General features: G+C 42.8%; 1 protein-coding gene across 1 annotated transcript in view; it reads right to left on the bottom strand.

Moving 5' to 3' along the window:
- SPAG17 (sperm associated antigen 17) overlaps positions 1 to 23,122 on the bottom strand; it is a 183,998-nt gene that overhangs the window by 113,192 nt on the left and 47,684 nt on the right. The window contains exons 4-7 of the mRNA XM_054565090.1: positions 17,301 to 17,432; positions 5,524 to 5,710; positions 3,948 to 4,142; positions 2,004 to 2,185 (exon numbers count right to left, since the gene is read on the bottom strand). Coding sequence (XP_054421065.1) covers positions 2,004 to 2,185; positions 3,948 to 4,142; positions 5,524 to 5,710; positions 17,301 to 17,432 — 696 coding nt within the window. The remainder of the gene's footprint in view (positions 1 to 2,003; positions 2,186 to 3,947; positions 4,143 to 5,523; positions 5,711 to 17,300; positions 17,433 to 23,122) is intronic.

Genomic DNA, 23,122 nt, shown 5'->3' with positions numbered 1-23,122 from the left:
CTATGCCTGGGGATTAGACAGGACACACAGAAGGGAGCCCTAACTAGAGCAGCAGCAAAATGTCCTTGGGTCGAGGCTGCCTTAGAGACTTTTTCTATTGCTTCCTCTGAGTTATGGTTCAGGAATTGCATGGCTGCATCTCCTCTGCCCCATCAGACCAGAAAGGCACACATGTTCTTGGCAAGGTGCGCAGCCAGCCCGTGGCCCGACGGAGGGGAGAACTGTTTCCCCAAAACATAAATTTGTGGATGTGGGATTCAATGAGGCACAGATTCTGTGAGCGCTTAGGAAAAGAGCTGGTCTATTAGAAAGAGTAGAAAGCTAGCTTTCAGGTAGGATTTCGGGATCCTAGGGAAATAGCCTCTTCCTCAAACACAGCTCGTTTCCTGTGTGCAATCTAGAATTCCAATACAGTAGGACGGAACAGTCCCTGTGCTCCATCACTTGGAATGCCAGTGTCTCTGCGACAGGGAACATGTTGACCTGTTTTTACATAAAGCTTTAAAGATGGAGGGCAGTGGATTCTTTTAGGAGAATTTAGGTTTATAAGGCAGAAGAGTAAAAGACAAAGCAGGAAAGATAAAGACATCTGGAGGAAAGGGTGGAAAGAAGCAAAGTCTAACGCGTCTGGAGTAACCTTCTTTGTCTAGAGCACATTCTGCTCTCAGCTACAGCTTTTCCATGGTCAGCTTCATTTTTCAAATGTAGGACAAATCTAATACATATTCTCACTACTGTCAAGGTATCAGACTTAAGCGCCTCGTTTCTACACAGTGATAGCTAATGCCTTCTGCTGGCAGTCTTTCTAACTCAAACGGATCTACGCATGGTTACTTATTCAAGTCTTGCCCATCCTTGGAGGTTCAAACCTGGGCCTCCCTCCTCAGTGTTGTTACTTGCTTCACCAAGTGCACATCTGTCTCAAGGTGACAGAATCGGGGACTCTTATAATGAAAAAATATTCACGCTCCAACCATGGCCATGGGCAGCCTAACCGTTGGCTCACTTTCCTCAGTTTCCCACCCCCTGGACAGCTGTCCATAGTCACGGTCCACAGACACTCATCTACCTCCTCCTCCCTGTCTGCCCAGCTCCCTTCAGGGCACTCCCTGGATGGGGTCCCTCCCCGGAATGTGCTTTGAGTCCAGTTCCTCTGATGTTGAAATGCATCGCCCTGCAGGGCACTCAGCACTCCTGCAGCCTCTGTTTGTTGGGAGAGGTGGTCAACCAGAAAGGGATCTGAGAGGTTTTTTGTAACTGGGATGCTTGAACATCTCTCCCAGCACTCATGATAAGTAGTTTTTAAAAACACCCTCATGTAGCTGCCTCCTTTTCAAAGCATCCCATCCCACAACTACTTTTTCTCAATAGGCAACTTAGAGTGTGTTTCATGTAACAGAGCACCTAGGTGTAGAGTACCTTGAACACGGCTTCTCTGTTCCATCTTTGGTCTTGCCTCTTGGCAAGCACCTCAGTAGAAGGGGCCAATAAATGCTCTAAGAGAACGCCTGCCAATTGGTGGGCTGGGGTCAAGTCATCTTACTAGGATAGACTTGCTGGCCCAATATATTAAAAGTACAATTTTGGCAATAAAAGCAAGGTCCTAGAAAAAAATGTTTTGAATGGACATATAAAAAAAAGAAAGAATGTAACTTGACAAACTGTACAATTTACTATTTTCATGATTAATATATATTAAGACTTTATTGCCTAGAACATTAAGGTATGAAACAAAGCCACATGTCACCAGATAAAAGAATGATCATCCTTTATCTTCATCTACAGCTTATTTTTTGTCAATAATTCATACACTAAAAGCTATAGAATCAGGCTATAACCACTCTTGGGCCTTCAATGTTATCACCTCGAAGATACAGGAGCCTAGCACAAAACCTTATCTATAGTCGGTGATCAACAAATATCTGTGGAATGAATGAATTGGGGAAAACAGAACCACAGGGTCCCATGTGCACACCACTAAGTCCAGTATTGTGGGCACTAACCAGCATCTTGCCGTCCAGCCAGTTGGAAGGAAAGGCAGCTGCCTCCACCATGTATTCCAGCCGAGCAACGTCAAAGAGATTTGTTTCAGGTTTCTCATTATTCAGGATCGGTTCCAAGTACTTCCAGAAAATGGCAAGTTCTTTTACGGCATTCTCTTTCTTCAACTTCTCAGCTTCTATATCTAATAACAGCAACAGGTTTATACACCAAAATGAGATTGTGTTGTATTTCTTCCCACTCCAAGTGGACATGGGGAGTCATATGCATTGCGAGATACAGTACCAGGAAATGCAAATTAAAAAATGTAGCTCTGAGAAAATTTAGGACCTGGACTATACGATTATGAAATCAGAGGATTTTATCCCTGAACTTGGTATTAAATATGGGCTGGTCCCACCCTCTCCACTTCACAGTTGAGGCCCAAAAAGATTATGATAAGGTTACATATTTTGGGAGATAATATGTTCAATATTTTCATCACTCTTACATTACATCTGCTAAGAAGTAGTTTTTCTGCCAAATGACTTTTTCACCATCTTGGTGTCTATTTGCTGCAGAACTGGTTAGAAAGCCAGTTGATTTAGTCCTCCTTTCCCACATGACTGAAAACAAACTGGGTCACTGATTTATGCTTCAGTTAACTTCAGTCACATTAAATAGCTACTGGCTTCTCTGTGCATTTGTGCTCTGACTATAAAATAATGACAGTTTCCCATAAAATTACCTGTGACATTTTGAAATATATGTTTATTATATCAATAGCTAAATAGGTTCTACTACCAAGATCTCATGGGTCTACTGTAAAGACTATTTTTCTATTATTTATTTTAACACATTAAATAATTTTTAGAGAGAGACTATGAAGTTTATGCAGCATTTTTTCACTGGCTTCAATGATAAGCTACTTAACGTCACAGCTGCTATCGTTGAGATAGGAGTGTGTGGGTTTGAATCTCTACTCTTACTTAATAGCTCCCTCTGGGCTGAGAGTCCTTTTTGGTAACATGGAAATAAAATGCATTTCTGAGGGTGGCTGTGAAAACTTACCCCAACCTTACAGTAAAGCCTTTAGCACTGAGCCTAGTGCCAAGGCTCACGCCCAAGAAATGACAGCTCTTATTATTAACAATGGCAGCAATTTCTTACTTGGGACAGGAGTTTTAAAGATGAAGTGTTACAGAAATTGGGATGTGGCTGCGTAAGTCACAAAACACTGTGTAAATGATATTATTAATAAATAATATCATTTTAATTATGTTAACATGTTTTAATTATTTATTAATAATAAGTGATAGTATTAATAAAATTAACAGCATATGGCAGAGAATGCTTAAACTTCTAGGTCACACAGGCTTACCCTCCAAATCCCAGGCCTGTTGCCTAAAGCACACAGCTGCCTTTTGTGACCTTCGCTGAGGCAGTCCCGCACAATGCCCAGGGACGAAGGCCTCCAGGCATGGTGGGGGCTTCATCCCACAACTTGCTACCTTCAGGCCCGGAAGGTAAGGTGCCCTTTCTGATTAATTACGATAAACCAGTAGCGAGGCCCAGTAAGCATCTAAGGCTATGATCTCCCTTGGGCCGCTTGGTGACTGTGGTTTCTGGAAAAGTGGATTATCTACAGTTGATCTGTGTACCCCACGCTTCAGCTAAAAGTTACAGATCAAATGCTCCTGAGCAATGTAGCTGGATGACCGAGTCTTCTGACCTGCCGTCTCCGTTGTCTCTGTCTACACAGGGATGTGAACCCAAAGTATGATTTCAATTTGCAAAATTTACAGCACCTGGCTAGTGCAAGCAGAATGAAAAGCGAATCCAAGTCTCGAAAGGATTTAATAACGAATGTATTGTATGACTACGTTTTGGACAGAAAACCGTATTTGTACTTTAAAGACCGTGGGTAATATTGAAGGATTCAGTAAGTTGTGTAGCAGACTGCATACCTTCTGGCCGAAGAAAAACTTCCTGCTGCTGGCTAACTGCTGCCAGGTGTGTCTGCAGAGGTTCATAATTCTCGGAAGATATTTTAATCACGCTGCTTATGGGAATGCCAAGCTCAGTCATAATCGCTAATAGCTGAGGATTGTTGAAGCCCACAACTATAATGTAATGTTGGGCACCATCATCTGGCTCATCGTCTGTGCAAAATACCATAAAGAAGAGGAGCCGTCACTTTAAAAGAGAACAGGTTGCACTCAGCCAGTTCAATGGCTACATACATTATGCATGCGTTTACAATCCCTCTGGCTTGCCAAAAGCAGTCCAGTTGGCTGGAATGCAGTCATGTTGACTGGTTTTCATTACTGCCCTTCCAGTAAGAAGGCTGTGGCCATTTTACAAAATATTAAATCACTTTTGCAAATGAGACGGGCGTAATAGGACGACAAACATACATGGGGCCTGTGGTCATGGAAAATGTGTGCTTGGGTTTTTGTAAAAAAAAAAAAAAAAAAGTTTAGGCTGTATTTTTTTTTTTTTTTTTTTTTTGCTTCTAATCTCTTTTGAGCAACATCTGGATTTACTCCTGAATTACGAGTAGCTGCAGCTTTGCGGAATTTTATAAGTAGAGGTGTTTACAGGAGAGGGAAATATTGAATATGGACATGCTCCCTACCAAAGTATTCTGTGTACTTATGTCAATAGGTGTGAATGCTCAGTATGGGCTATGCAGCAATTATTAAAAGTCGATGGTACCTGAAACCATTATATCCCACAATAGCCCACTAAGGTCAGTTTTAAAATAGTGCAACAGATATACACACTTTTAATTCTCAAGTAATGACTTTTATTCTATCACTAAACAACTCAGTATTGGCATTCCCTGTGGAATCTATTGTATAATTGCTTCTAAGTCCAATGCGTTTAGAGCAGAGACATACAGGGGAGTAAAGCTGGTAAAGGGTTTGAAGGCCTGCCATCTCATTTAAACGTGACGCAAATAGTAGCAGGGAGCTCCGTTTGGGTTCATGGGAAGACGGCAATGAATTACTCATAGCTGCCTAATATAAATCATTTTTATATCAACAATCTAAAATGAAAGCATAAGCCTAGTGGCTCTAAGACAAACTGGGGGTGGGAGAAATGGAGGTCAGGAAGCTACGTGCTCTGCATGGGTCCCACATTAACTGGTCTCATTTTATGACCACTGTATTTCACTCGGGACAATAATCACTTTTTTACTTTGCCTTATAATTATGTCTGACTTTTAAAAATGTTTCCAACAAGATAGTAAGCTCCCTGGTGCCACAATCAGCTCATTATGTCATCCTTTATGTGCCCTGTGTCCACGTGCCCATAGCAAGACAGGTGCTAAATAAATATTCGCTGAAAACCTAAGTGAATTGCCTATAGAAATGTTTTTCTATTAGGGGGTCATGGGTAGCATGTGATTGATGGTTTTATAAAGAGTGAAAAGGCTGGGGACGATTTAACCTAGTTATTGAAATGATTTCTCAAGGCACTTGGTAGGTGAAGAGGGAAGCAGGGAAGGGGGACCCACCCGGGGCGCCGCGCACTGACCAATGTAAACTCTGGTCTCATCTTCCTCCCCTCGCCGTTTCAGCTGGGTTGTCTTTTTCACCACTGTGCTCGCCTCGGGCTGATCCTTCCCCTTTCCTTTGGCAGCGCTGGCATTTGGGGCTTTCTTCTCCTTGGGAGATTTTGCCCTCCCTTTATCCTTTTCTGTCTTAAACCTGTCTTCTCTCACCTGGAAAGAGAGAGTCCTCTTTTCTCCCAATCATACACTGAGCAAACAATGGCTTTTCCACTGTCAGGTGAATTCCCTGTTTATTTCACTTAGTCGCTTGTTTAGTCCTCTGTTCCATCCTCAGGCCAGGGTGGTGGCGATCCAGGCTGAGCCTGCGTGGTGATGAGGCCCATCTGGCAGGAGGGGTGGAGGGGTGGGTGCTAGATTCTGGAAAGGAGTTCGTCAGAAAGGAGAGTCAAGCATGGTGTAGACCCTACCTCCAGTGGCGGGAGGCAGGGTTCTGAGGACCCTGTGAAGGCGGGAACTCAGGTTCCTCAGTAGCCTGACTCGGCGGGGAGTCTGTCTGAGTCTTAAAGGTGGGGTTCTTAATAAAACAACATTAAAATGTGAAAAATAAAGAGCAGTTTCTCTAGCATCTCCCTGATAAAGTTTTCATAGTTTAAGTAGTGTGTAGGCTATTTTTAAATGTTAAAAGATACTTTTGGGAACCTAATGCTAACAAGTTATTTTTATTATAGACTTAAAATGTATAGACTTAATCAGTGGTTGCTGTTTGACACACCCAAAGAGAAGAACAATGAAACATCAGTTGGCAATGCTGATTCTTTACATGCTGCTCAGAGGCACGCTTAGGTTGCCAAATACCGCTAAAGGCCCACTTTCCCCATTTTCTCTTTTCAAACAATTGCTGAAATCTTTTTTAAAAGATTTTATTTATCTATTTTTATAGAGAGGAGAAGGGAGGGAGAGAGGGAGAGAAACACTGATTGGTTCCTATATGCACCCCAACCAGGGACTGAACCCACAGTTCAGGCATGTGCCCTGACAGGGAATCAAACTGGTGACCTTTCACTTTGTAGGGTGATGCCCAGCCTACTGAGCCACACAGGTTGGATCCAATCACCGAACCCTCCATACGTTATTTCATGATGTAATTATGCTTTCAGTTCCTGTGTTATGAATACCAATAGTCTGTGTTCACTGAAATGATGCAGTAGTACTGAACATAAGCGGCCCATGCCCAAGGTCCAGAATATGCATATATTATATTTTCCACATTCAACAAAATTGGAAACAAAAATAACCAAATAAATTACTGTAGCAGCAATACAGATGGCCTCTGTGTTTTCCTGAGGTCATGAAATCAAATTTGAAAACCTTTGTTCTAAGGCACCAGAGGCAAAGAGAAGAAAGGACATGTTGCTTTGGCACCAGTGAACCCATGAACCAAGGAGGGGAAAGGGCTTGCCTGTCCTCCTGCTGGGACCCTGGGGCAGCAATGCCGATCACAGCTGAAATTTCAACATGAGCGGGACATTAGCAGAGACCGAGCTATGCAGTATGCCTCCCAGACATCGCCATCTTTAATTTTTTCCGACAAAGCAACCGACAATGGTGAATTGATTCCCATTGTATAAATGAAGACACACAGTTTGCCCTCAGAAACACAGCTGTGGTTTACGCAAACTCTGAACTCATTTTGTTTCTGTGGTTCTCCTGTTCATCTCTGTCTTTGACACACTCTCTCTCTCTCGCCTCCTTCCCCGTGCCTGTCTGCCTCCCTCTGCCCTGGCTTCCCTGCAGCTGAGCAGTCCTTGCCGGGGCTGTTTCTCTACAGCACTTCACCTGGCTCAGCCGCTCCCCCTGCTCTGTGCTTGGCCGCCCGCCCTCTCTCCGCTCTCCCCCACTCCCTCTCTCTCTCCCCTAGTCGTAGACTGGAGAAAAACATCTTTTAAACTAATTTCCAATAACTGAAATATTTACTCCCTTCTTTCACAAAAGTATTCTAAAAATACTTATAAATGCTGATTCACTTCTTCAAATAACTCTCTTCAATTATAAAAATAATCATTCTTGAAAATTTGGGAAAATATAGAAAACTTACAAAAGCCACCATAATTCCACCATCCAAAGATGAGTGAAAGATGATATTTAATCATTCTTTCGAATTATGTTCATGCATCTTTTTTGCATAATTGGCATTGCCCTCTCCATACAACTCAAGTGTTCTGTGCTTTCCATTGAGCGATGATGCACCTGCAGTGGGTAGGAGTTCAAGAAGTCTTCCTGTGTGAAGAATGCCCCGGGGAGAGCACCTATACACGCACTGTGTGGTGGCATCTGAGTCGTCCTGCTGGGAGAAGGCCTGATGCACTCGCTGTTTGGCAGAGGTCCCCAGCTGCAGGCTGCACAGCAGGAGGTGCGCTTGAATGTAACGGGCTCAAATCATTCTGAAACCACCCCCTCCACCCCAGTTCATCTTCCACAAAACCAGTGCCTGGTGCCCAAAGGCTGGGGACCACTGTTGTACAGTAGAAAACAGAAGCAGAGGGAAGCACCTGGGTTTCCTGGAAGCCAGATCCAGGCAGAGAAGTCCTGGACAGATTTCTGAACGTGTTCTTTGCCCTCGCGAGTCCCTTCTGCTCCCCCGTGGCTGACTCTAGTGGTGGCCTACCTACTTCTCTTCTGTTCCTCACTCCTCCCACACTTCATACTTAGCTGAACCAGCCTCTTGGACCCTCTGGTTCTGGACAATGACTGACTGCTTGACCTCTAGAATTCTACTTGGTCCAAAGGTAAATATCCTTTTCTACCAAGCCCCAAGCACAAGGAAAAAAAAAACACCTCCCATCTTCTTCCCTCTTCTTCTATTCTCTCTCTTTCTGAATAAGCCCCTCCTGCCATGGGCTTGTGCCTTGAGATTTGGGGGCAGGATTGGGCAAAGGGAACCTGATTAGCTGAATATTCAAAAGTTGGCCCCTCCTAAATCATAAACTAAAATTTGTTTAGCCCAGCTTCCTCTTTGGCCTTTTTCATTTCTGGATAACACAGCACGTGTGTTCCTATTTATTCTGTGGTTATCTGCTCAAGCAACTTAAAGAACTTAGAGGCAACTCTTGCCAATTCTAGACAATAATTAGGAGGGATGTGTCCAAAAGGCCCCTCTTTCCACCATGTTCAGGGACCACATGCTCCCCAGCACATGAAGGGAGAGTCTAGTTCATTCCAGCGTACATTTCATCTGAGATGCATCGTGTACAAAGAGCATCTGGATGTCTCCTACTGCGAGAAGGCCTCAGACAGGTACAGAGATTTCTTAACCAGTCAAGCTACACAGCGGATGTGAGGCCCTTGTCTCGGCAATAACCAAAAACAGTATTAGCATTTCATGTACTCAGCTAAGTATCAAGTGATACCTATTGAGAATATTTAACCTTGTTGTTCTCACTTTTTAAAGGGAAAAATACAAATTCTCCCTGTCTGGAAGAGGGCAACCTAGTTATTTTGATACTTCAAATATTTTAGAGTATACTTTATTTCTAAATCTCCTTGGTGTCAAAATTCGAAAGCCTTGAAACACCTTTGAATGCTGTGATGGGGATCTGTTCTCTTATTCCTCACAATGAATGGAGGAAAAAGCCAGGGGAAAAAATGGGACGCAGTTCTACTTCCTCTCGTTATTTTAGTTAACAGTGCATCTCCATATCTGTGTATAGTTTTGTGCGTTATATATTCTATCATAAGATTCCCACAAAACATTATTAAGGACATAGATTAAGAAACATGCTCATGGAGGCTATGTGACTAAGCCATCTCATTCTTATGTGGCTTGAGAGATGCCAGGTCTGCCTTCTGAGTGCTACTCTGGTTCTCTTTCAAAATATCACTCTGTCTCATAAACAATATAGTCTACTAGCCACAGATGAGAGAACAATACATGGGCTGAAAGAAATACATGGTGTTAAATAAGTTTGAAAGACAATAGATTAAACAGAATTTTTTTCCCCAAAACTCCTCATCTGTAATAAGCTAATGTGCTATTAAATCTTAAGACTTAACCCAGTGATTTACAAGTTCATTTGACCAGAGGGCTATTTTTATTTTAATGGAGAACGAGGTCTAAATAGTACTAGAAAGTACATTGGAAACATAAGGTTATGGGGACATTTTGGGGCCAGTTAATCAGTTTCTATAAGCCTATTTTAGGGAAATTATCCAAAATATGGAGAATTCTATACTATAAAGTTATTCATCACAAGATAGTTTTCATGAAAAAAATATAGAAATAAAATGTTCAACAACAGAGGAATTACAGTAGTCAGCAGATGATCAAATAATAGATGTAAATGCCATTTCAAAGAGTAAAAATTATCTTAATACATTTTTTTTTTACAATGAATGCAGCCCTGTAAAGAAACAAATCCACAGAAAGGACAAAGAACTACACCAAATTGTTGATAGCGTTATTGCAGTATGAACATTTTGCTTTTCCTTTTCTATGTTTTATATTTATTCTCTCCCCTCTGCTCTGTTCTCCTCCTCACTTCCCTGACAAATAAAAAAATATAATGAGGAATTCTAGTCAAGATGGCAGCATAGGTAAACGTGGCTCATTTCCTTGCACAGCCACATCAAAATTACAAGTAATTATAGAACCATCACTCAGAACCATCAGAAATTGATGTGGAATGGAAGTCTGGCAACTATGGAATTAAAGAAACCACATTCATCCAGAATGGAAGGAGGGGTAGAGACACAGAATGGACTGGTCCCATATCCACATGTGGTAGACAAATATTTGGAAGGGATATCTCGGGAGCGAGGAGTCCCTGCCCCATACCAGGCCCCCCAGCCCAGGGTTCCAGTGCCAGGAAGATATGTCCCCATAATTTCTGGATGCAAAAACCAGCAGAGATTGAGTCATTGGAAGAAAATTCTGAAGTCCCAAGCAGTTCCTCTTAAAGAACCCACACTTGGACTCACCTACTCAGACTCACTTCCTCTGGGCTCCAACACTGGGGTAGCAGCTCAAAAAGTACCAGTAGCATACTGGGAAGAACTGAAGTGTCTGGCATCAACGCAAGAGCTGGGGGTAGCTTTCCCCCAGACAGAAAGACAGGCAGAGGCCATTGTCCCTTTTCTGAACCCTCTACCCACAGAGCCACAGAGCTGGCAGGTGGGTGCCATATCTGAGGCTCCATCAATATAGCTAACAATGTTTGCTCTTCCCTGAAGATCCCCAGAGACTCTGTCCCACCCAACTTACAGGCCCACCCAAGCTGTTAATAGAGACTTTTCCATATGAAAGGCTGGTCTTGGCTCCTGCTTCACAACTCCCTAAATCCTCTCAAACATGCAACAGCCTCCCACAGTGAGCTCCCAGCCCCTATACCTCTTTCTAAGTGGCCTCAAGCCTAGCACTAGCAGCAGGCAGCCTAGATTCACAGCTTGGCTTTGCCTGGGAATCTCCAAGCCCAGCACAAGTAGCAGCCATCTCAGATTGCTTTATAGCTCACACAGGATGGCCCTGGGGAGAACACAGATAGGGGCTGACCTTGGCCTGCACCACCTAGGAAACCCCAGGGCCAGTGCATCCAGTGAACACCTATAGAGCACATCAGAGCACCATGATGCTGCCCCTGCACACCTGACCCTCCATGGAGGGTGGAGGTTGGTGGTCAGTGGTCATAGGCAATCCTTGCAGCTGACTGGCCTGGGTAAATCCTTCCCATTGACATGCCAATAGCAAGTAAGGCTCAACTACAAGACACATCATACTTAAAATGTCAAGGGTTAAAGATAAAGAGCGAATCTTAAAAGCAGCAAAAGAATAGCAGTTACTCACCTACAGGGGAATTCCCATAAGACTGTCAGCCGATTTCTCAAAAGAAACTTCGCAGGTTCAGAGGGATAGGTAAGGAATATTCAGTGATGAACAAGAACGTACAACCTCAATTGCTCTATCCAGCAAAGCTATCATTTAGAATCTAAGAATAGACAAAGAGCTTCCCAGACAAGAAAAAGCTAGAGGAATTCATCATCACCAAACCATTATTATCTGAAATGTTAAAAGGACTTATCTAAGAAAAAGAAGATCAGAACAATAAAATGACAACAAACACATAGCTATTAACAGTTTAATCTAAAAAACAAACTAAGCAAACAAGAACAGAGACAGACTCATGGATATAGAGAAGGTTACAAGGGTTGCCAGGTGGGAAGGACATATGGAGGAGTGGGTGGAGAGGTGAGGGGATTGAGAAGTACAAATAGGTAGTTACAGAATATCCATGGGGATATAAAGTACAGTGTAGGAAATGGAGTAGCCAAAGAACTTATACACATGACCAGTGGACATGAACAATGGTGGGGGGATTGCCTGAAAGAGTGGGGGATACAGGGTGGAGGGGGGAAGGGTGAAAAATCAGGTCAACTCTAATAGCAAAATCAGTAAAATATAATTTAAACAAGAAAGTAATGGATGGAACTGAGTTAGGAACTTGCTTCTCTCAAGAGCTACTGTTGTGTAGAAAACATAAGCCTAGGGCTGAGTTGTGTTCACTTGTTCAAATGATGTCATCTTGAGAACCCTTAGAATGTCCTGGAGTGCCACCTTGCTATTTCAGGGTGCAGTCCTGATCCACAGAATCAGAGCACAGCTGTGTCCTTCTGTGGCGGCGGTGAGGCGGTGGGTCTGATATCTGTCTCCTGCAGGATCCTGTGTGATTCAGAACCTTTAGCACTAGTTCAGCCTATGCTACTCTACCTCAGTGAATTTCAACCTTTTTCATCTGACGGTACACATAAACTCATTACTAAAAATCTGTGGCATACCAAAAATATGTATTTTTTGTCAATCTGACAAAAGATAGGTATGATTTTGATTCATTCATATCACATGGCCATTGTTGTGCTGGCTGTTGTCATCATTTTATTTTGTCAATCTAAGAGGAAACAGGTCAGTGCCCCTAAATAAATAGTCTTGTACTGCATGTTTTAAAAATTCTTGAGGCACTGGAGTTGAAAATCACTGTTCTACCTCAACATCCAGAGTGATAGTGAGAAGGGACAAGAAAGTTTGGAATAATCTCAGGAAGTCTAGTTCTAAGAGATTCCCTCAGAGACCAGGTCACTTCTGGGCAGTGGGCAGGACTGAAATGACGTCAGGATTCCTTGGCAATTGGTGGTTGGTTCCTTAGTGGTCTTTATCTTTGGTGAGCTTTGTTACTTTCTGTGACGTGTCTTTGTAACCTTGGGATGCTGTATACATGTAATTGATTAGTGGGACCAGCTGGCTGTTGGTAGATCACTGAGCAAAGCCTTTCCCCTTAGAGGGAAACATCTTTGGGCAGGCACTCTGCTGGTTTTGAGCCAAGAATGCCATTGTGCATAAATATTGAGATGCACTGGGGAGGGGCAGGTACAGTGGTTAGTTAAGAACATGGTCTTTAGAGTCTGACAGTTTCAGATTTGAATTCCAGCTCCACCTCTGAGTAGCCAGTCAGCCTTGGGAAAATTACCTAACTTTTCACACCCTTAGTTTCCCCATTTGCAAATTGGGAATAATACTCTGTACCTAATCGATACATTTTAATAATTAAAAGATATAGCATGTGTAAAGAGCTTAGTGTAGTGCCAAACAGTCAATAATGGTAGCTAATTATTATTATCAGCTGCTGTAACTGTAGCTATTTGTATTTTAAAATCCTGTTCAATTTTAAATGTGTGTTTCTGCACATTTCTCATGAAGTCCTAAAAAGTTTTCATTAATTAAAAGCATCCCAATTAGGAAAGCACTACTTCATTTTTGCAGATTTGCCAGCCAGGGAGGCGTTTACTGTTTACCCTGAGCTGTGGAAATTTGTAGTTCTTTAGATGCAGCAGTTTTGTTGGTAGTATGCTCATTTCGATAATCCAGCCTTAAAGAATTCCATCCAGTCTGTGAGGCAAGTTCTTCCTTTCCTGAAACCACACGGGTCCCTCTCAACTAAGTTGCTGTTCTTCCTCTGTTTGATTTCTTAAACCAGTTTCTGAGGATTTTAACCGCAACTGAATCAAAACTAACCAGCCTGCAGTTTCCTGGTAGGTCCCTATGGCCTTTCTTTGAAAACAAATGCACACAGCACAATGGCATCGCACTGGCTGGTTTCCAGAGCTTCGGGGTTTCAGCCGGAGGGAGCTGGAAATGGGCGGGAGACGGACCCTGACTTCTCTTTGGGGCTCCTTGGGAACAGGCTCTAAATGGTCCCTGGCTTCATCACGACAGATTATCAAATTCAGGTGCTTTTCATTTTGAGTCGTTTTAAGGCAAGTTTACCAATACTATCTCTCAATAGTTCTTTAATGCATACCTTCCTTCTTTTTGATTCTAGTACCTCGTAAAATAAGGCAACTTGTACGAAGTATATAAAAGCCAGAAAGAACTGTTTTGCTTTTATACAAAAGACATGCTAAAAATATCCAAGAAAATATGGACTGGTTATTTGAATTTACAAATTAAAAGCACAACTAGAATATATTTACATCTTTTCCAAAACTTTATTCAAGTATTCTGAATTTGACTCAACTTGGAGGCAAAGAAAACTAGATTGTTTGATTATTTAAATTATTAAATTTCTTGTATTATAGCCATTTTCATCTATTTTCGATGATTAAATGTTTTCTTCTAGTTGAATTCTTAATATAGTTTAAATATTTTGATTAAATGAATCAAAATAAATGAACAAATGAAGTGTTTGGGTTTTAAATAAATGTTTATAATTAACATATGACATAAAAGTTAGGGTTAAAAAGACATAAAAATGTGAATGATGCTATAATATTCAGACAATGGCTAAATGAAAAAAGGGATCAGAATAGAAACCGAGTAATTTATTTTAGAATTATAATGAGCATTATGAAAATATATGTGCCCACTACATTGTTCCTCTAAATGTTTGTTTCTATGTGTTAATTAACAACAGATGGGTAATGAAGAACTAAAAATGCAGAATAAATGCTGAGATAATGATGTAAGAAAAATTCACTTTTAAATAAAACACTCTTATTCAGATTTTAAGATACAATAAAATCAAATGTGAGATTAATTGTAAAAGAGTCATATTCAGAAGTTCTGAAATGCTAAAACATATTTAAAGAAATACAGTATATTTCTTCCATTATATGCATATTTGGAAATAACCAATGAAGTATTTTCAAATAGATAATATAGTCAACTTAACTGCAATCAGAGACAGGCATTTGCCTCCCAGAAATTGATGTGCTAAAGTCAAAATGGTTCTTCTAAGAAATATCTCCCCAGGTATTATTTTTAATAATATTCATTAGCAAGCTAACTTCGTCATGGTCAAAGCAAATGCAATGTTAAGCATAGCCTAGACTAAAGTGTTATAAATTACTGAAATTAGTGGAATCTAAAAAATTATGTTTTATTGTATTTGGAAATTGAAACAATATTATTTACCATTTACTTTTTTTAAAAGACGTTTTAATAAAACAGGATCAAATATATAGTGATACGTTTTATTTGTTTCTTTGGGGAAAAAGAACAGGGTCTAAATTATATTAATTTTTGTCCACAGTTTCTCCCCAGTATTTTCTATAATTACTGCTGTGGCTATTTTATAAGTATTCATTTAAAAAAAAAACAATTCAGAAAATGTATAGATGTAAGCACTGTAGTTAGCATTTGAAAGAAAACATCTACAGACATTTCATGTTGACATTAAAAAGCTGAAGAGACAGTCTCTCCCCTGGTTGGAATTTCAGAATCTTACCCATCCCTTGGTTTAGAAAAGACAAGGGAATTGGGTAAAGTCCTCTGTTCTTTTTAAAATTTCTAATGCACAGTATGGTGTCACTTTTACATACTTCATACTTATTTTGCTTTCTGTCAAACTCCCTTGCTGACAAGCTTCAATGTCAATTGTTCCGACTGACCTGTTGGGCAGTATTGCTGAAATGAACACAGATTATATCATTCCTCAAACGACTCCCTTAATCTTGCTTTTACCAAGAGTATTTTCTGGAAAGGACCCCATTCCAATCGGGTTTCATCGCTTACTCATATGATTGCAACACAGGGGTTTGGGGCCGGTGTTTTGGGAGCCTGATCTAATGAAGACATCGCGTTAGATTGTGCAATTGTTGGCTCTTCATTGTGCAGAGTTCTCTTAGCATCTATTACTTATATAGTACACATAATATATAAATAAATCTAAAATTCAAGCTTCAACAAATTAAGATTATCTCTACCTTCAGAATATTGTAACTGTATTACTATAGTTCACATTTCAAAGAAATAAATGCCGAGCAAAATAACTGCGAAGAAATATTTTTATATTGTTGCTCACTGCTAGCTGTAACAACTTCTCTTGGCGATTCCAGGGCATCCCTTTTACTGTTACTTAAAATCTGTTAACTTAAACCGAAAACCCATTACAAACAATTACTGACTTAAAATAGGTGGCAAGCAAGGAAGTAAATTGACACCCGTTAGCCTGTTAGGTATATTTGTAGGTGCTGTGAGAAAGTACAAAGCAAACAGAAGGCTCAGGAATTTTCCAAGACTCAGTCTGCTTTTTCTAATTCAGAGTCCCATGTGACACTGGAATTTAAAAAGGCAAGAAAAGATGTTTCTATAGTTTCAAATTTTCCAATTTTTCTTCTGCCAAGTCTCAACGTCCCTGAGTATTTAAGGTACAAGCCTCCTGTACAGAATGGAAAGTGCTTCAGTCTATGGAAAACTATAGCATCGCCTGTGTTCACATGAGTAGAATTTTCCTGAGGACAATATGTGCCACGTTAATAAGATGCTCCATGGGAAATCTCTTTGGAAAACATAAAGTCCAATATTACAAATAAAATGTGGCATTATTATTTGGTTCTACAATTATCCTGTCAAGAGACCAATTCAAATAGGAAGCCCAGATTTGGGGGTCTTACCGAGGTGAAGAAAGTATTGGAACACGTTCACTTTTCTCTCTCTTCTTCCATGAATTGATTTTACCTCTCCCACTTGGGGGCACCAAGGAGCAACTTACAGGTCAGACCGTTTCAAACACACACTCCACAGACACATCCACAGTACACATGTACATGCAGGAGCATGTGGCTTTCCCAAAATATTTCAGCATGATTTGAAAAAGAAGAAAACCATCTCTTATTTTGAGTAATGATAATAGCAAATGGGTTCCACTTGGCATCGATTTGCTAGAAGTACTTTAAAATATTTTTCAGATGAAAATCTGAATCTTTGGAAAACACGCAGATTGATTTCCATAGGCTAATTAAACGAAAAGTCTACACGTGAAGAAATAATCAGATCCATAATATGGAAAGAGAAGTGATGGATTGCTGCTAGAATATTCGGATTATTATGAAGGTGCAGATGCAGCCTATTATTGTAATCGGCACTCCTACTGAATATCATGTGAACTATTTTAAATGGGACCTTGACTTGGTGGGTTTTTCCAGCTTCTTACATTTCCTTTGGACTCTGTCCCTTCTCGGTCCCCTTCTTTGTTACTGGTAGATAAACAGGTTGCTGTACAAATAACCTCAGGCATAGGCCCTGAATCCTGTCATATTTCTACATGAGGGAACTCGTTTTTAATGGGTTTGTCTTTGAGAAAATATAATTTCTCCAATAGAGCTTGGATAGCCTTTCCCCCAAGACACTGAGACAAACAGCTGAATGTGCTAGGTGACACTTAATGGTGGGCCAATGAGGAGAGGAAGTGTCCTGGAGAAACCTGGCCCACTGCACTCGCTCCATGCCCTCTTTAGAAAACCCGCCAGGGTACGGTACCTTCTTTTCGTTTTCCCGTCGCTGTTGGTCCTTAGATTTAATCTGGAGAAGTTGAAATTTCAAGAGCTTCCCTATTAGTGGTAAGGTTAATTTCTCTCCACTGTCCATAATTGCTTTGGCTGCTATTAACACCTAGGAAGAAACACAATTATTAGGAAAGGTGGCATTTTATAACCTTTGGCGCAGTCTGTCAGTGATGAAAAGATGAAATGGTATTTGGTTTTGTAATATTTGTCTTACTGCAAAGGTGCCTCATTGCTGGCCAACAAAATTAGGGGAAAAATGTCCTAACGCCACAGAGAGGGGCATTTATTCTCTACTCTAAATAAAGTGGGCTGTCTGGAAATGAGCTTCTTTTCCCAATAAGGCAGGGGCCGCTCCGCACAGCGGTGCCCGATGCAGGCCCTCGAACACGGGTGGAGGAAAGACGGGCAGGGCTCCGTGACGGGGTGAGCGACGGGCCCCTTTCGTGCCACAGAAAGTCTATTGTCCAGCACAGCAAATGGTCCAAACTGTCAACCTCTGACTTATTAGCGCTTTATAAATTAAACAGGGTTTTATCATAATGGAAATGGCTATGTTAGCAGTCATTTATTTCTTAGTGACCAAAGGCAGATGAAAGATAAAAGATGCTTGACACGGAGGCACCATATGAAAGTTGAGCCCCTCCCCCCTTGCAATTTAATGTTGATCCTGTTGGTATGCAGCCTAATTGGGGTGAAATAAGGTTATTGAGTTTTCTTTGGGTGACGACAGCCACTAGGAACATACAGCTGTATTGTCCAGATGTGTGGCACTGACAGCCTGTTTTATGACTCCGCTTTTTACAGCTTGTTTCCCCTAAATGTCACACAACTCTCTAACATCTGGGCCCTTTTCCTTGGAGCCCTATAACCACTTTATTTACTGCAAAAAAAATAAAATCACGTAAAATATACCATAAAATGTTGTTACGTGCTTTCTCTTTATTCATGTTGTCTCCCTAATAAAGCTCACCGCTAGCGGAAGCACTGTCACAAAAGTAGTCTAGTCAAAGTATTTTTTGACTTTTGTTTTTAAGCAAGCATCAGATTTATTTATAACCCCAGGATGAATTAGGTGTTACTAAAATGTTCTGACATGTTGCTTTTCTCCCCCCTTGGAGCAATTACTCCTCCCGGCGCATATGGTGTCAATTTCGGCCCCTCCGTCCCAGACAATGACGGCGCACACTGCAACTCATCGAGCTGCGTCTGTCTGAGGTTCATACCAGCTCTTGGTCAGGGCTTTCCTGACCAATCCGGTTCCTTACGACTTTCCATTTCGCCAAGGGAAACAGCTGAAAGAATGGGAGATGGCTGTTTTGCTTCTAACTACAGAAGGCTCTGTAGATTATCATAGGCCAGAACATAACTGGACCTCGTGGGGCCCCAGCGGGGTTTCCTGCGATGCATCACAGGGAGGCAAGGCCAGGGAAGGGGCTCCTTTAAAGCCGCTGTTCCTAAAAACCAAAGGAACAAACCGAGTGTCAGAAAGCTTTGTGTGTGTCTAGGCAAACACCCTCCGTGACACAGGGCTCTTTGCTTTTTACAGCAGTCCTCCAGCTGACACGATTTAGGGGAAGGGACAAGATGGCTGCGGCTCCTGGGAGCAGGGGAACACAAAGGTCCACCTGCACGACCTCACCACTTAATGATGGCCAGATTCAAGAGGAAAGAGAATCCTAAGGGAATGAACGGTCAGGCGTTCACCATAAAATGGAAGCCGTCCGGTTGACTCCAACCCCGTGGGTAGATGTATTTCGTTTAAAATGGTATTTTCAAAACTAGCCGAACAGTGTGCTGACAATCAGGTTGTTTTGTGACACCTGGTTCAAAATATACAAATGTGGGTTTTTTGCAGCCTGGCCAGGGCATTCCTCTGCGATACAAATATGACAACGGCGTTGAAGGGACGTCAGCACTGGAATGGGTCGCCCAGGAGTGGCATGGAGTCTCTGTTCCTGATGACCTGTGAAAACAGGGTATTTACCTATGTCTGAGGTGGTTTAGGTGAAGCCTGCCTGGCGTCATGGTGATGGATGGGATGTCTCTGGAGTTCCTTTCTATCCCCATGTCTCTGTGGGTCTTTGAGTGTTACCTCACTGCGTTAAAATGTACTCAAAGCACAATGAAACATCCCAAGAGAAAGGCATTTTGCTGGCTGTGAAAGTTTGCTCTGGTTCATCTAAAATTGTCTACAGGGAGCTGGGTTTAAATCAAAAATCTGCTGCAGCATCGAAGCAATGGGGATACCCTCCAGCGAAAGGGGGACATCGGAGAGCAAGAGTGTCACTGGAAAAGCTGGACACCACGTTCTCGTGACATGGGGACACAGAATGAGGGCGGTAGCAGCGCCAGGCAGCACCGAGGAGGGACAGGGGACGGTCCTGCCGGCCCAAACAGCCGAGGGGGCCCCTGCGGAGACTGACTCCACGCCGACAGCACACCGCGGGGCAGGCGGGGCGGCCCCTCCACACCCTTCGCCGTGGCGGGAACGCGCGTGTTGTCCTTCCCCAGGGCTGTTCCCGGATTCCCACGCACGCCTTTTCTTTCTGTGCTCCCCCAGCGGGGTCGGCGGTGTGAATCCTTTTGGGTTAATTAATGGAAATGAAAGCCTCTACTCAACCCAGAATCTGAAACTGACGATTTTTATGGTATTTAGGTCACCCCCAGGAGAGGCAGAAACATAATTTCTACTGAAAATTCTTTCTTCTCACACTCCATAATTCACAATTCCACCCAATCAGGAGCTAGTAGTTTGGTCTCAGATGAAAAACAAATCCTTAGAGGACCTTTGTTTGAAGCATAAGTCTTTGAGGAAAGAAAACAAAAGAACTGCAGAAGAGACAGGGTTTAAGGGAAAATACATTTCACACACCATTTCGGAAAGGCTTCCCCTCCTTTGCCTTACTTGTAATTGAAAAAATAATCAAGCCTTTAACCTTCCAGCTTTGTAGGCGTTATTTATCCCACATCTAGTCAATGTGTATGTGTGCATCAGTGCGTCTATGTGTGTGTGTGTGTGTCTGTGTGTGTGTACGCGGATGTCTGAGTGCTGTGTGTGCAGGTGCGGGGAGGCAACCTGACCCAGGCCGTAGGTGCGGGAGGATGAAACCCTACAAGAGAAAATGGGAGCAGGGCGCTGGTCAGGGCAGGGAGTAATCAGACAAAGACCTAAACTTTTAGAACTAGGCATAAAAACAGTCTTAAGTGGGTTAAAACCGGGGTATTAATCAAGCCAAAAAAACAAATAAATGAGCCCGGCATGAGTCAGAAACTTAAAAAAAGGAGTCTTGTGGGCAAGCGAGACTCATTAAAACAGAGAAAAACTGGTGCCAGGCCAGGCCTGTGCGTGTCTCCCGGACCCGCCCACGCCAAGCAGAAGGACTGCCAGGGCCGGGGCGGGCCTGGCAGAGCTTCCGGAGGCGGTCTGTGCCGGGAAAGGCTGGGAAGAGGAAATGCGGCTTCAGAGTGCAGCGGAGGCCGCACTGTGCGAAGATCTCCTCTTGGGGGTGGGTGTCCTTTTTGTGTTACAAAGTTTATGATTCTGAGCACACTAAGAAATAAAAATATTTCCCTCTTTATCACTTACTTGGCTCAAAGACTTAGGCCTTATTTACCATCCAATGATTTGATTCAACAAAAATATACCAAAGGAGCCAAATTCTTTCCTTGCCTGGGTGTCAGGCCCCCCCACAGACACGGGTGGCCTCCCTGTCCCTGCTCTCTGTGTGCCTCCCCACATTACAGGAGCAGGCAGAGCATCTGCCTGGACAAACTCACAATCGCTCCACAGATTAGAAACCAAATGAGTGTATGTGTGCAAGAGTGTACATACATTTATACATATAAATGCATGTGTATGTGTGTATATATGACGGATGGCTGGATGAGATAGATAGGACTTCCCTGAGGTCTGCTGCCTGGTTCCCCCGTCACTATTACAAAGGAGGCACATGGAGCAGCTGAATCCTTACTTGATTTGCTGCCTGTTTACTCCAGGTGAGTTCTGAGGAAGAGTAAAAGGCCTTTGGGTATATGCATTCCTTCTGTCTGGAACAGGTGAGGGAGGAGAGGGGGAGGTGCCGTCAAATCGGGCAGAGAAGGGAGGGCTGACTGAGAGGGATGTGCTGAGGGAAGACTTCCCCTCCAGAAGCCCCAAATAGCTACCAGTCTTCTAAAAATAACCCGTTGATTTCAGGGCCCTTCTTGGGTGAGGGTGGGGTCCCCAGAGTTTGTACAGCAGCTATATAAGTGCACAAAATATGAGTTCATATTTAACCCATGACCTTGGGTTCATGACTTAGGGTTGGTTTAGACAGGTAGAGACGTCAGCAAGCCTAAGCGGAATCTATAACCTTGACTCAGTCCGGACCAGCACAAGGCTGAGCAGAATGTTTTTTGACTCACTGGTGTGTGACTGTGTGTACATACACACATCTGTGTGTACATATGTGCACAAGACTGTGTGTGTTTACATGTGCAGCTGCCTTTGGGGATGATTAAGATTATTAAAAGATATTCAATATATAAAAACGCCATCAAAACTAAGCTCATAGATTCTGAAAAATTACTAAAAAGGGAAAAATATTAACATTTATTACCTTAAAAGTAACAACGCTACCATTTCTACCTAATTATACTGTAGAACACAAGGTATTATGTTTATCATTAAACATGTCAGATTAAATGTGTACTAATTTATTCATCAAAGTAAACTGTGTGACTAGATGTGCCACCTTCAAAGTTTGTTTTTTAAGTAGCATATTATTTACTTACGTATTCTGCTTTTTTATGCGCTGTATCTGCTCATGACATTAAAAAATCGGAGGAACTAATGCCCCAATGAGCATGTGTATGTTACGCAGTTTTCAGTGTTTGGAGTAAAGGGCCTGATTCAGATGAGCCTGATTCTGCACAGTTGATGAAAAGGCCGGAAGGCCGGATTTACCAGGGGTTTTAGCTGCTCGGCTACAGGGCAGAGGCAGCAGCTCTGAAACCACGCCCGCCGCTGCGCACATCACGCGGACGCGCGGCTGCGTCTGGACCTGGCCTCCTCCCGGGGCAGCCTGGGCCCCCTGCTTGCTCCTTTTGAGCACCGAGCCCCCGCTTTTCCGTCCACAGCAGGGCTTCCTGCAGTGGCACTGCTGACGCTTCGAGTCTGGCGGTTCGCTGTCTCAGGACCTTTTCCTGTGCGTTACAGGATGCTTGGCGCACCCCTGCCTTCTGCAGCTGTGTACGCCGAAGGGACCTGCCCACGCTGACAGATATTCCCCGGGGACAAAATCCACCCTGGCTGAGAACCACCGATCTAGAGAAAGAGACCATGAACAGTGCTGATCTCGTAAGACTTTTGAGAAGTGAATGAAACAGCACGTAAAAAGACTTCGTACAGTGAACAATGCATGACTGAAAACCCTCACCGTAATGAGCTCTTACTGTTCCAAGCCTTACAGCCAGGGCAGACTTGGAGTTCTCGCAGGCCATACAGCCCAGGTTAGGGGGAAGGGGAAGGGAAGGGAACGAGGTGCCTCTGGGCAGGCAAGACGGTGCGGCCTTAATCTGTGATGGCTGGTGGTAACCAGGCTCCTGTCGCTTAACCCTTCCTCTACTCTGACAAGGAGAAATCAGGATACATTTAGGGAAAGCAGAGATGGAAAGAGAAAAGGCAAAACCGTATTTTTATGGTGCAGTGTATAATGGGAGGGGTAAAGGAGGAGGAAGCTTGCTATTCCTAATTTCCTCCCTTTCCTGTTCCCTCCACTCCCGTCCCTCTGTCACTCCTGCATTTAGTGGGTGCCA

Source organism: Pteronotus mesoamericanus, unplaced genomic scaffold (assembly GCF_021234165.1).
Source record: "Pteronotus mesoamericanus isolate MK-2021 breed Mesoamerican mustached bat unplaced genomic scaffold, CSHL_Meso_final scaffold_99, whole genome shotgun sequence".
NCBI classification, from domain to species: Eukaryota; Metazoa; Chordata; class Mammalia; order Chiroptera; family Mormoopidae; genus Pteronotus; species Pteronotus mesoamericanus.
The sequence above is the reverse complement of the archived record's forward strand: the minus strand, read 5'-3'. Positions and strand labels throughout refer to the sequence as shown.